Source organism: Tamandua tetradactyla, chromosome 10, assembly GCF_023851605.1.
Source record: "Tamandua tetradactyla isolate mTamTet1 chromosome 10, mTamTet1.pri, whole genome shotgun sequence".
Taxonomy (NCBI): Eukaryota; Metazoa; Chordata; class Mammalia; order Pilosa; family Myrmecophagidae; genus Tamandua; species Tamandua tetradactyla.
The window spans coordinates 95,332,388-95,347,428 of record NC_135336.1 but is presented as its reverse complement, the minus strand read 5'-3'; the positions used below and the strand labels follow the sequence as shown (position 1 = coordinate 95,347,428).

Genomic DNA, 15,041 nt, shown 5'->3' with positions numbered 1-15,041 from the left:
ACTGCGGCCCGGGTTCCGGGAGCCTCGCGGCGGCCGCGGTACGCGCCTCCCTCCGGCTGTTCTCGGTCCCGGGCCGCTGCGGGCGCGGCACTCGGGCCGGGTCCTCCCGGGCGGGCTGGGCCTCCTTTTCCTCCTCCTCTTTGGTCGCGGGGGCCGCGCCCGCCTCTGGCACCTTAACGCGCTGCAGCCGAGAGGCGGGCGACAGCGCAACTCTGCGGGCCGGCAAAGCCGCCCCCATTGGGCCCGCACCGGGGCAGGGCCTCAGGCGAGCGCGTGGGAGTGTGCTTGGGCCTATGTGCGTGCGCCTGAGTGAGGCGCCAGGACCGCGAGGTGCGGGGCGGCCGCCGACTCCAGGACCCGGGTTGAGGACAGTAGCGCGCAGCGGGGGCGCGCGGGCCAATTCCAGGAGCCGGCGGCCGCGAGCCGCGCCCTGGCTGATACCGGAAAGGCCTGTGATTGGCCGGCGGCCGCCCCTATGCAAACGAGCTGAGGGAATGGAATTCCTCGGCCGGGCTTACAGTAAAAGCACGTTCATTTCCAGGCACTCTCATTCATAGAGCCAGCGGGCTCGGGCGGGACGGGCGCCCTGCGGCCGGATCCAGCCAGGGCACCACGCTGCCCGGCCTGCGCCGCCAGGCACCTCTACCCGGGGTTTCTGGGGACACCAGAACAAAGTCAGCCTCTGCTTCTTCATCTTGGCCTGCGTTGGAGCTTCGATTTTTTTTTTCCCCTCTGCTTTTAGTTTTGAATGAACTGGCTTCTTGGCTGGATGTTTGAAGTTCCTTCCTGGCTGTGAACTTTTCCCCGGTTGTTTCATTTGACAACTGCGGAAGAAAGTGCCCCGTGCTTCCGGGCGAGCCGTGAAGTTGCGTGTGCGTGGCGGGGTGCGTGAGAGTGTGTGGGTGCGTGTGCCACCCGAGCCGCCCCGGATTTGTGCCGCGGAGGCTCCGCGCCAAGCCAGCTCCACCTGCTGCGGTTCTGCGGTGCTCGCGGGGTATCTGCCCGTCTGGGCAGTTAACCCGCCTGGGCTGGGGCGACGTTTGAGGAAGATCGCCTCGCTCTTGCCCAAGTCCGGCTGACTCACCGAGCCATGTAGACAGCGGCTCCGAAGAGTGCGAGTCTGCGTGCGTGTGGTTCCGCTGCGGCTAAACGCCCACCAAACCGCAGAAGAAGCCGCAAGCTTAACCAACATCCCCCAAAACCTGAGTGTCATCGACTTGGACATTTTTTTTTCTTTTAAGATTAGAGCGAGATCTTTGAAAAGCTGAATTTTCTGCACTGAGCATTTTGCCAGAATTTATTGAGAGAACATGACAAGTACTTCTTTCTAGCCCAGCCCTACTCCAACTACTGAAGCTGATTTTCAAGGCTACTTAAAAAAAAAATCTGCAGCGAACATTAATGGATTTCTGTTGTGTTTAAAGTCTCTACAGATTGTATTGTAAATATTTTATGAAGTAGAGCGTATATATATATATATATATATATATATATATATATATATATGTGCACATACATTAGCAGCACGACCTTTGGAAGTCGCGGCCCTTGCTTTTGAGGGCCGAAGCCGGTTTTGCATGATCAAAGTGCCACTGTGTTTGGAAGGCACTCCTGCATATTGTGTTCTGTTGGGACTTTAGGAAAAAACTCACCTGGAAAAAAAAAAAACTGACAGGCGATGAACTAACTGGGACTTCCAATTTATGTATTTGCTGGTCCTTTTGCTCTCCGTATAAATATTTTAGGAAGTGTTTGGGAACTTTGCCTCCGGGAACTTTTGGAACAGTCAGAGGCTGAACTTCAGCTCTTCAAAGCAAGACGCAAACCAAGAGAAGCTTCCTTGGCGCTTGACTTTGGATTCTGGCCGCCCATTTTTTAATGCACTAAACCTTCGGTTGCCACAGCCCGCTGAGGTCCGAGGCTGATCGGCATAATCAGAACTTTTTCCCTCGGGGACTGTTACTAACTTAATCCCCCCCCTCCCCCGCTCCCTGCCCCCACCGGCAGCAATAAAGGCCCCGAACTTGTATGTTGGTCTCCCGAGAGCTGCTTGCTGAAGATCCGCGCTCCTGTCGCCTTCTGCTAGGAGCTGTTTGCAGGGTCCTTACTCAATCGGCTTGTTGTGATGCGTATCCCCGTAGATGCCAGCACGAGCCGCCGCTTCACGCCGCCTTCCACCGCGCTGAGCCCAGGCAAGATGAGCGAGGCGCTACCGCTGGGCGCCCCGGACGCCGGCGCCGCCCTGGCCGGCAAGCTGAGGAGCGGCGACCGCAGCATGGTGGAGGTGCTGGCCGACCACCCCGGCGAGCTGGTGCGCACCGACAGCCCCAACTTCCTCTGCTCCGTGCTGCCCACGCATTGGCGCTGCAACAAGACCCTGCCCATCGCCTTCAAGGTATTCGGTCCGGAAGGGGTGGCGGGAGGACAGGAGGAGGCTGTCCGAGGCCGGGGACGATCGAGGTGGGGGGGCGGGGGGGAATTAGCCAGACGCTAGGTGGGTGGTGCAGGCTGCTGGGAAGGGGCCGACGCTGCCGCTCTTGGGGCCACTTTCCCGGGTCCAGCCCCCTACGCTCGGGATGCAGGAGATGCTGCGTTGCCGTGGCGACCCTCGCGGGAGACCCGTCTTGGCCAGCCCGGGCTGCCTCCAGGGGGGACTGAAAAAAAAAAAAAAAAGGTTGTCCCCCCACCCCCCAAATATCACCCACTGAGAGGCCGTAGGGAGCTCCCTGGCAGAAGTCCTTATCTTTGATACAAAGTAGGAAAAGTTATGACCAAGCAGGGACAAGCCCGCCTGCTTCCCGGCTGGTCACCCCCCACCTCTGGTGTGGCACCCAAACTATTTCGCCTTCCCCAGATGAAGGCACAAGGAAGTAAAATAGACATACTGTTATACCTTCGGGTCAGTGAAAAGAAACTGACGAGGGAAAGTGAAACTGTCAGGGTTTTTTTTTGTTTTTTTGTTTTTTCCCCCTTCTTTAACACCCTATAGGAATTAGCATGTCCAGAGTTCACCGCAGGCCTAGCTAAGTGTGTAAAAGTTTTCTGCTTAGTTTTTGTGAGTCTCTAACCTGCTCCTGCCAGATACAGCAAGTAGCGAATCCTGTTTATTTTCCCGGAACCCTACTTACTGGGCGTTATCTCCCGGCTCACCTAGATTAAGCCCTGAGCAGGGAGAGGTGGCAAGGCTGCCTACCTTAAGCCAGGAGTGGCTGCCCTGGTACGTGAGGAGGGGACGGCGGCGTCGGCGGCGTGGAGCCCTAGAGGTCTCCGTTCACTTTTCACCCCGTCTTTGTTTCCTAGCTTTGAACTGTCTTTAAAAACCTTGGCCTTCAACGGAGATGTATAAACAACCGAGGGCGTTTTTAAACAACAGCTCTCCCTAGACTGGCAGCAAGCAGTAAGAATTGAATTGCTGCGGTGGGAATTCTGTCCTGTGTTAGGTGGGTTTAGGAAGGGGCAACTTTTTAGTACAATCAGTCCAATCATTTCCCATTCATTTAAAGGGCTGAGTGCTTCGAGCTGTAAAAAAAAATCAGTTACTTTTTTTTTTTACCCTTAATCTGGTAAAATCGCCCTTTAAGGGGCAATTAATTTAATATAAGTGTTTTATCTTTCCAGGGTTTTCGGCTGGGTCTTGATCTAATTACAATGAATAATATTCACTTAAAAGAATACTGTTGTAATTCTTTGTTTTTACGCTTCATATATCTTCCAAACTTAGATTGTGATTTCTAAAACAAAACAAACAAGTTTGTAATGGGCTATTTACATGAAATTGCTTCCTTTTTCCACTCAGTTTTCTGAAAGCAGTATTTTGGGGGGAGTGGAAATGAGGATGGGGTGTAGTGTAGAGCCAATCCCTTATCCCTTTCCTTCCCTTTCTCCATTTATCTGGATTTGGGTTTAGAAGCCCATTTTGACTTTAAGTCATCCTGATCCCTTTACGTAAACAGACAGTGGGCACATCTCCTGGGCTCACCCTCATTGAGAGGGGACCCCAAGGGTTTGAGCCCAGGGGTCACTTTCAGATAAGAGCAAAGGGAAAAAGACATGCTGATAATCAAACCAAAGAGCCCCCTGACACACTACAGAAGTGTATTCTAAGCACTCTGTGGTTTCCTTGGGGTGGGGGGGAGGGGAAGCAGGGGTGTGTGAAAAATCAGGGTTTCTTTTGGGTCCTCCCTCTTCTGCCAGGGAACCTGTACCCAAATAGACCAAACATCAAATGATTAATGAATCGTCAGAAAATGAAGCTATGTCATTTCTAAAGCCACCTATGAAAGAAAGTAAATTTATTTTTTTCCAAAAGAACAAAAAAAAGATCATGTAAATTGCTTTTATGAACCATCAGGAAATCCTTTTAGCGGAAGTCTTATTAGCCATTTAACATTTTTTAAGTTTAACATTTTTACTTTTGACTTTCGACAATGTATTTTTATTTCTTATCTTAATTTGTTTTGCTGAGTGATAGGTAGGCTATTAAAAGGTGAAGGTGTGTAGATCTCTTGAAAAAAGTTTAAGTGGGTCTTGAGAATCTTTGGAGGAAAGGAAGAGACAGCAGAGAAATCCGACCACTTGATTAACATCTGTCACCATTCCAGTCTCCATAAAGAGGGGCCTTTTCTCAAAGAAAGACTGTTCCTTGCATAACCAAAAGAATAGGCAAAATTTTCAGTGAGAGATTAAGAGCAAAGGTTAGGAATCAAAGCAAGCTGAACTTCAAAATGTGATTCCCGGCCTAACTAATTTACTGTGAGTCTCTGGCTATACTTTCTGTCCTCATCTGTCCACCTACCCACGACCCAAGCTGTCTTAACAGAAATTAATAGTTTAAAATGTGAATTTTAAATAAGACTCAGGCAACTCTCTAAGAAGTTAACTGGTCAAGAATTATTATAGTCTCTGTAAGAAAGAGGAGAAAATGTCAAACGATAAAATCTGATGATAATGATGAAACAAGCATTTAAGGTAATCTATAGGAATACTGTGAAATGCTCTATGAAAATCCTGTGCTTTAATCTTGGGAAATACAAGAGGATTTTCAATTTTGGATCTTCTTTAAAATAGATTAAAATCGCTCTATTACTTATCCTGGATCCCAACCTGTCCCTACCCCCACCCTTTATTTTAGCATAGGAAAGATGCACACTTTTACTACTGAGAAAATCTTAAATTCACTACATGCTAACCAGGGTTTGCAGCAGCAGCCTAAAAAGCCTTCTGAATGACTTGGGATATATTTTGAAACAGTATAATATGACAATTTATTTAGGCCCCAGTTCTCTATAGAGTCCAAAGGCATAAATGTGCCTTAAGCAGGCAAACCCAGAGGCCTTAGATGCTTGCGGCAACATTCTTTTCATAAGAAAGAAATAAGTACTGTTTCTGTCAGTGCTATGATCATGGTCCCTGGCCATGCATTAAATATCATCTCGACTGAATCCTAAATCCCACTCCATAGCTTTCTTCGAAATACTGGGAAATTAAGGGATTTAAACTAACCGAATTGTAAATGTAATTTCAACCTAATTACTGTTGGTTTAAAATGCCGTTTCCAGCCAAGGCTGAACTAAACAAATGAGAGATCCACGCAATATATGGGGGGGGGGGGGGGGGGGGGTGTGATACTTTGCCCAACTTCCCGACACTTTAAAAACAGAGAAGTAAAATAAAATATGCGATATCTTCAGCCAGCAAGTCTCCTCTTGTCTGTTTGGTCTGTGTTAGAATGTAAATGTTTGTGCTTCCCTTACCTATTGTTTAAAGCTTTCCATTCCAGTCACTCCTTTTTTTTTTTTTTCTGGTTGAAGTTAGATATGTTTTCATTCTCCTATTGCCTGTCAGTGATGAAATCTGTATCAAATTAGCAGAAACTTTAGTTTCAAAGTTTTGACCTAGCCTAAAGTTTGTTTGTCAATGATTGGATAGTATAAATCATTACGGTAATATCCCTGGATTTAACACTGCCCTTTTCCCCCCTCAAAAAAAAGAAAGTGCTCAGAAATCAATAAACTATCAAGCAAATGATCTTTAAGCACCCAAAAATCTTTGATTCCTGCTGTATTGAAAGAAAAGTTTGGGGAGAGTTCAATTCTTAATTTTTTTTTTTTGTCTTATATCCCAACACTGACAACCGTTTATGATTTAGCCATGGTGATAATTTTATTCTGTATTTGTTTTTGCTTGATGAAGGTCTCAAGAGTTTGCCAAATTACTTATGAGGCTAGTGTTAGGTAGATGAGAGAGGTACAGACGGTGAGTGCTTTGAAAGGAATAGCAGTAGCGGGATGGTGAGTTAGAATGCATTCTGGTAGTTATGAAATGAAATTTATTTATTTTGACCTCTTTACAGATTCAGGTCCAACAATGAGTTATTCAGTTTGAAAACCGGTAGCTGATCCAGTCTCTGAATACTGACTGACTGTTGAATTAAAATAGGGAAGCTTGGGTCACCACAGGGAGATGGGGATGAGGAAGTAAAAATATGTGTTCAAGGAGAGCATTTCAACACTGTGAGCTAATTTCACAGAAGGAAGTGAAAATAGTGAAAAAAATGGGAAAATTTCAAGAGGCTGAAAAGAGCAGAAAAAAGCAAGCAGATTTTGTGGGACTAGGAGAAATTGGTAGCAATAAGCAAATAACTGATCAGGGAGTTTTTTTCAATGATGTTTTTGAAACAAAAGGGAATTGTCATATTGCTGCTCTTAATTAAATGGCAAAAATATATACTTATAATGGGAACAAATACCTAATTAGAGGATGTTTGGGGGATGAATAGCAGTGCCTTAAAATATCTTTTATAGGAAACATGTTCAACAATTAGATGGAGAGGATTAAAAAGAAAGATAATAGACCAAGACCTTGTTTAACTGTGCAAAGTTGGATGAAGTAGGTGAGGAAATGACTACTTGCTGTCATGAGAGTTGATTATCCTGGCACAGTGTAGAGTTGGATGTATGTTCCCCTCTGATAGGAGTTGGTTCATTTTCTCTGCCATACTCTTTAGCACCCAGGAGCTGAACCAACCAGTCGTGAAGGATAAAAACAATAGATTCCCCAGCTGCAGGACATGGCGAAGGGATCATGATGAAGTAAGCAGTACAGGAGGGAATTTTGAGAGCCATGACTTTGATGTCATACAGATGAGTCTATTGTAGCCTTATTCGCTTATAATAACAGAGGACTGAAAATAGAACTGTTTACTAAGAAAAATTATGTAGTAATTATTAGGTAAAAATCAGAAAGCAAAATTCAAAAACATTTTTTTAAAATCATCAATTCAAAAACAAAAAACGGTTATGTAGCCTGAATGTATAATACAGATTTCAATTTCACTATTGACAGAGAAGGCTCCATAAAGACTACTAGAAATTATAGAGCCCAGTGCAGCTCAGGGCATTTTGGTTTGGAATGCTATGACCACGGAATGCTGTGACTACTTTGAAAAACAGAAACTGTGGAAATAAAGCCAATAATCAATGTCTAGACCAAGAGAATAGTTACTAGGAGGGCCAAATGGTACCCCACACACACATTAAATGGATACTAAAAGCATCTTCATGCCATGCTCTTCCAATAATTTTATCTTGAAATTACTGATTTTTTTATTACCTGAGTATCAAAAATATTTATCTGCCAATTTTCTTCAGTAACCCTGATCAGCAATCAGTACCTGTTCAATCACACTGAAGGAATTCCTCTGCAAGATCAGCTGGGCTTGGAGAAAACGTTAGTCATCTTGTAGGATTTAGTTATCACATCTATGGGACTCACAGATATAAAAATGCAGCCCACATCCACCCTGAAATGAGGGGTCCCCTAAGAGTCAAAGTCCCTCTCCCCTGAGATCAATTGATTCTGCATAATGAATAATAAACAAATGTTTGGATGTTCTTCCTTGCATGCCAGAATTTAAATTTTAACTACTGGTGAAATTCAAGATAGTAGAATTGAGCAGGGGACAGTTTAAGCTGAGAATCATCAGCAGATAATCTGCAATAAATTCAGCAACAATCAAGTTCAATTTTAATTTTTGCAAAAATAAATTTAAACACCTAAAAATTAAAGTTCAGTCCTGCTAGGCCTATCAGCAGAGGTCTGGGCAAATGAAAAGACATTCTGCTTCTCAAATATAAGAAACAGCTTCTCAAAGAGTTTGCTTTGGTCAGTCTTGTTCTAACTGTGATACCTGACCTTATGCGGCTCATTAAGCGAATTCGGAAAACATTGCATTATCTCAAAGTTTACGTTCAGTCATGCATAATGGGATTAAAAGGAAATAATAAATTATGCCATGAATAACTTTTCTGTTGTTTTGCTGAAGTTATGATTGCTATCCCTTTGCAGATGAGAAAGCATCATTGAATATACATGTAATTTTTGACTGCCCAGGTGTGTATAAGTTTAGCTATATCATTTCTGACACTGGTCCTTGTCCCTTGGCTGGTGTGTAGGTGGTGGCTCTCGGGGATGTCCCAGATGGCACTCTGGTCACTGTGATGGCCGGCAATGATGAAAACTACTCAGCCGAGCTGAGAAATGCCACCGCGGCAATGAAGAACCAAGTTGCCCGATTCAACGACCTCAGGTTTGTCGGTCGGAGTGGAAGAGGTATGTAGCTGTTAAAATTGAACTTGAAACCCAAAGTCATGACATGGTGACAAACCCAGCTTTCAAAACCCTACCACATTCTCTGGTGGAATCCCTAGAAACAGTATTTCTTATTACTATTATTACTATGTTGAGGTTTGTTTAGTCTTTATTTAATGTTTTTTTTAACAGAATCTAGCATTACGTCATTGATTTTCTGTTACTGCATGGGTTTCAGACTGATGTGGAATATGTAATTCTTTGAACCGTGAGTTTCAAAGAAGCCCTTCAGATTTTTTTTGTCCAAATATAAAAATGCTTTTAAATGCCATAATGAAAACTGGGATTATAAACAAGAGTTACCTATTTGACAATAATCAGAAGACAATTTAATGGAAACCTTATGAGGCAAGTGACAGAATTTCAAATGCTCATTTCTAATCATTTGAGGGGAAATAGATTATATGATATTGAAACATGGTTTCAAGCAAGCTTACCTTTTTATGACAAAATATGAAGAAGTGGTGTTAAACCCACTCCATTCTGGTCAATTTGATGGTAATGTGACCTTCCTATTATATTTCTTTTGAAGACCTTATTATTTGAAGGAAATGGGTTGGGCCTGGTTTACCATTAATAATATCGAAGATTGGGTTAGCCAAAGGAACACTTAGAGATTTTCTTTGCTTTAGCCCATTATCAAAGTAGTAGAGCATAAAGAGAAATATTGGCTTGTTGTGCTCTCTCACTTCAAGTTATTTTCAAGCAGTGTGTTTTCTCTGTATTGGAAGAACCTAAGTATTACTTTATGAACAGTAACATGCACTAGAATTCTAATCAAAGGAAGTAGGAATGCTTATTATGAAAGTCTCACTTTTGTAATATAGTATTGAATAATCTTACAAAATAAGAGTTATTTCCAGTATGCTAAAAGACCTATAGTAAATAACCAAATAACAATAGATAGTTCTTATACTGAAAACATTTATATATGAAATATATGCACTTATATATGAAATACATTTATAAATGAAAACATTTATACAAGTATAACCAATGAACATTTAAATATAATACCAATCGCCACTTCTTATAAAGACTTTCAAAAATATAAGAAAACCTGTGTCCTTCAGGTATTTGATCAGTTGGAAAGGAGAAGGGGGTGAATGTGTGTTGATGTTTGGGTTGTTGTTTTTGTTATCCCCTCTGTCTAGAGCATTTTCCAAATAGAATAGCTGGAGAAAAGAAAACCCTGTAACAAATAAAAAATATACATTGATGGTACTATGTTAATAATAGGATAATACAAAGAAAATTTTATCCACTTACTCAAAACACGAGTGATGCTATCATGTATAAAGGCATAAGTCATTAAATGGGTTCACTTGTTATATTAAAAGTCCCTGCCTTTCAGTAAATGGAATTCACATTATGATTCAGAGATGTGTGTTTCGAAAACATCATGAAGGCTTTAGATAAGTAGCTGGCTGAGTGGGTGAGAAGCCAATAAAAACAAAGGCCCTCAGCCCCATCCCTTTCCACCAGTATTGCTAATGATCTTAATTCAATTCTTGTGGATTTATACTGTTATGAATTGATGGCTGAGTATCGTTTGGTTGTTTTTCCAGAGAAGAACATTATATACATCTTTGCAGGTCTACGCGTCAGGGTTTGGTTATAAAAGTTTTGGAAACTATTTAATGGCCCACGCCAGTAACATTTTCCCATAAGAAGTTCAGTGATGGCCTTCTGGTCAAGTGCGCTAAGGTGGTGATAATAAAGAATTCGATTTGGAAAGCTGTATGCTTCCTTTTCTGGTATTGAGGGCTGCTCCCTCATTCCTCATTGGCCATTTGTGTTTTGAGTGGGTAACTAATAGGTGCTTGTGTTTACTTGGGTAACAGTGAACTGTTTCCCCAAGGTGTGGGTTTGTTTGCATTTGGCTGCATGTCCTTGAGTTTGCATAAACTCCAAAGAACAAAATAGCTGCGACTGAGGCTGGGTTGCCTTCTGATACTCTGGAACAAGAAAATTAATTGAAAAGCCATAAATGGACTGTATTTATTTTGCACAGACTCTGCTTCGTAGGAGTGATAATAAGCAATCAAATATACAGGAACCCTGATCAAAAAGTTTGACCCAGTTATGATTACTGTGTTTATTGTTGGTCTCGATAATTTTTATTTTTATTTGGTCAGTGCTACCAAAAACAAAAAGGAGGGTGGGGAGAAAGAGCCGTTGAGACCCGAATTGACTTTGTCTCATTTATCTCTCTCCCTAGTCATAAAATAGAACTTGATTTTGCTCTTTCAAGTGTAAGTGTCAACATCAAAGCCTGCCAGATATTTTTGTGTGTGTGGCAGTCTGCTTCCATTACGAAGGGAACAGATGATTCTCACTAATACTGACAATTAGTCTTAATCTTCGTCACTGAATCCTATACTTTAAAAGTTTCATTACGCTTCACTAAGGTATCTCAAAATTGCTGTTTCGTCTTCGGTGTTTTTAAAATGTGCCTGAAAACACGCAGTGGCATCGACACACCCCAAAGTGGCCAAGGAGTTCCTGGCTACTGGTTTACATATTTCAATGCCAATTTCGCGTTCCGGTCAAAAAGCCGCTGGTCTTGATGGGCCCTGGGGCTTGGTTCAGAATCAAGGGTGGGAGGAGACGCCCCCTTTTCTTTTACCCACTGCCAGTCTGGGGAGATCATAAAAATTTGCCAGATGTTGAATATGGAAGGGAATTTCTCTGTTCTACAAAACTGATCTATCTGACTGCTGGCTGCTATCCAGGACTGCAGCTCCTCACCTCGGGTTCAGCCTGCGACCGGGAAAACCTGCCTGTCCGGCTTTTATGGCCTCGTTGACTGCGCACCAGCCCCTAAAAATGTTGGTGAAGATTTCAGCAGTCTGATCGGTCTTCCTTTTCTCCCATTCGCTCCCTTTTTCCTCTCTGTCAATTAAATTCTTATTCAGGGTGGATCTCACCCTTGGAATTTTCTTCCTTTAATCCAGCTTCTCCCTGTTCAGCAGAGGAAGAGGTAACAGCCTCAGCTCTGAGGCGATGAGAAAGAGATGGGGAGTTCTGGGGAGTCAAACTAAGCCCCCGAAGCTATGTCGAGAGCATAGGTTTTTGTTTGGAACAATTCACATTGAACCAGATGCTCTGAAACCATCCTCCACCTCCAGAAAATCAAAGAGGAGTCTAATAAGAGGATTTGGTCAAGAGGCAATCTCTTTGGCATGGTTGATTAGCAGCAGTTTACATCAGGACCCCTCTGCAGTTGATACAGGTCCTACCAATATTTTTCAGAGTTAGGAAACGTGTGTCTTCAGCTGAGAGAGACTTAAGAATCTGTAGCAGTGAAATCTGTGAGTGCTTCCGTCCCTGTAGGAGTATTTAATCAGTTGGAACAGAATCTATCAGATAACCAGGGAATACAGCTTTAATTAATTTATTTTAGAACCAAAGAGGAAATCTACCAGACCATGTCATCAACCACATTGTAAATGAGAGAAGAGAATCCACTGCAAATTTCATTCTATTGTTTTTCCCCTAAGAGTGTGATTTTTAACCATTTGGGAACATCATGGGATAATTTTGAAAATCCTTTGGAAATCTTCTAAGGGGAAAAAAATGCACATGCATACGTACATGCAGAATTTTTCATGCAATTTCAGTTGCCAGGGCCTCTAAAGCTCTTTCACGGGCCTTTTGGAATTCATGCAGCCCATGTCCAAAATCTAAGAATTTGGAACTTTACCTCGATCGTGGCGGCCCAGCTTAGCACTATGCTGCTCAAAGTAGCTACCTGGGAAGTGAATAAATACATGAACAAAGGAGACAGATAATCTTCTTGCACCCTGAGCTGTTTGGGGAACACCTGCCTTGATTATAGTCAGGACCTGTTGCCATAACTAGCAAATCCAGGCCTTTGGAAGGTCACCGGGTCTGCACGCTCTTTTTTTTTTTTGAGGGGGGAGGGTAGCGCCTGGGATTTTTTTAGGGGTGAGGAGAGGTCCTGATGTAAACTGCTGCTAATCAACCTTGCCAAAGAGATTGCCTCTCGACCAAATCCTCTTATTAGACTCCTCTTTGATTTTCTGGAGGTGGACGATGGTTTCAGAGCATCTGGTTCAATGTGAATTGTTCCAAACAAAAACCTATGCTCTCGACATAGCTTCGGGGGCTTAGTTTGACTCCCCAGAACTCCCCATCTCTTTCTCATCGCCTCAGAGCTGAGGCTGTTACCTCTTCCTCTGCTGAACAGGGAGAAGCTTAACCACTTGGAAATGGAACCAGGGCCTGTCTTGTAACTGAAGGCACAGCCTCTCCTCTGAAGTGAGCACTGCAGGCTGCGGAGCCCCGATGCAAAATCCATGACACCCCCCTGCTCCCAACACTGTGAGGCCAAGTTTCTTCTGGGGCCTGCAAAAATGGGGTTTAATTCCCCAGTGGGATTTGGGATGGTGTTGACCTCCCTGGTGACTTAACCATGGCTTCTTTCAAAAGAGTACATTTTTCCCCAGTACTTTTATAAAACTAATTTCCTTCAATAGATTCCTGCTGGGGATATCTTCCCAGACATAATATTTATCCTGCCACAATCTGGGTTATTGCAGATTTGTGTAAAGTACGTTACTGATGGCATTTTCATTCTTATTTTGCATTATTTGGGAAGCAGATGAGACTGTGGCCGAGATAAGAGAAGGTACTTTTAGAAAAGGATAAACTGTACTGGCATTCGAAATGAAATGAGACGTGTCTTTGCGTAGAGGTTATTACCGAGAAAAGATCTGAATGACTCACAGATTCATGTAACGGGTGAAGGAGAAATCCAACTGACAGTCCCAGAGTTGTTTCACACATAACATTCAAGATGTAATAAGCTGACCATCGGATCTGCTGGAAAGAAAATAAAGGGACAGTCACATGAGTTATATTAAAATCAATGCTCCCAGGATTTTTCCTTTTTTATCTGTTGTTCTCGTTAGCATACACTTTAAAATGACATATGTACCAAAATCTGTTTTCAGATATCAGTGTGGGAAAATATGAATTTTAAAGAAAGAGTCAGCCTCTGTGACATACCAAGTCTCAGCCAGCCCTAGCAAATAATTCCTTTAGAAGGCAGGTTGAAAGCTGCGCCCATGAGCTGATGTAGATTTCATCTCTAGAGATCAGGTTTCTCATTCTGTTTTACATTTGCCAATAACAGAGTTGCAACACTTTCTTAAAGCAAGTTGCTCCCCACCTCCACCCTAACCGCTGGTACCCCTTGCCCATTTAAAGCCTGGGGAGGAAGCATGGGGCAAAAACCAAACAGGAAAGATTTCTCCAAAACATTCCAAGAGTCTGGAACAAGCATTCTCACCATTGACCCCTTCATGATTTTCTTGCTGATTTGATGAAGCGTCCGGCATTGCTGGTGGTGTCAGACGGCTTTTTTGTTTGTTTGTTTTTAATTGAAGTTAGTTGTATGAACAGTATTTTACTGTGGGTGGGTAGAAGCCAGGCTTGTCTCTCCACTTTTCTTTCCTTGTCAGCCAGCTGGCATTTGGTGGGGGCAGCTCGGTTTGGGTCAGGACGGAGAACTATTATCAGAAAGTGCCTCTGCGAGAACTAATGGTTGAATGATTTTTAGAGCTTCCCGTTTCAGCAGCAAGCATTATAGACATAAACAAGGATCCAGCCAGTGGCTGCCACACGGCTCTGGTTCTAATAAATCAATCCTGTATTTTCTTTTTGCGCTGGTTGGCAAGGGGCAAGAGAGGGAGGAGAAGATGGGTTATGGAAGAATGTATTCTGGGTTTCTTTTTCTATTATGATTTTTAAAGAGACATTACTTGTGGCAAAGGAGAGATGGTATGCCATCTGATGACTGTTTTCTTCCTGCTGATGGTTATAAAACAAGTTCTGATCAGTAAGGGGATGTTTTTGAATAACCGTATACTGCCAGTATGGAGATGTTAAGTGGTTTTGGAGGCTCCCTTGGACTTCTAGCCATTTTGATGTGTGTCTTTGTGTGTGTGTGTGTGTGTGTGTGTGTGTTTGCACGCGTGTGTGTCTGTTCTTCCATTGAGAAGACTTCTTGGACCAAACTGTCTTTGAGAACTAAATCCATGCTAATAACATCTTCTCATCTAAAGCCCAAATGAAATAATGAATAGAAATTAATAAATGAATAGTGTGGATTTAAAGAGCTGCCTCCAAATATTATCAAATGGGCCAGTTTAGTCAGCTCACTCGCAGGGTGTCACGGCCAAAGCACTCAAGATCTGTATTTATAAACATGCATTAGCGGATCCCAGGCACTGCTGACCCTCCATCTTTTGTTCTGATGTCAGTCCCGCGTCCAACAGCGATGTATTTCGGTTTAAGACCAGAGTTACAGATGGTGTTCATTTTGCACTGTTAATAGATTCCAGCGCATCGCCCAGCCACTACGA

The 15,041-nt window shown here is 43.2% G+C and overlaps 1 protein-coding gene across 2 annotated transcripts in view; it reads left to right on the top strand.

The window, feature by feature from the left end:
- The first annotated feature begins 526 nt into the window (after positions 1–526).
- The window catches only part of RUNX1 (RUNX family transcription factor 1), a 96,030-nt gene continuing 81,515 nt past the window's right edge, over positions 527–15,041 (top strand). For both annotated transcript variants that reach the window (XM_077118910.1, XM_077118909.1), the window contains exons 1-2: positions 527–2,395; positions 8,454–8,610. In XM_077118910.1, coding sequence (XP_076975025.1) covers positions 2,126–2,395; positions 8,454–8,610 — 427 coding nt within the window. In that variant the 5' untranslated portion in view covers positions 527–2,125. The remainder of the gene's footprint in view (positions 2,396–8,453; positions 8,611–15,041) is intronic.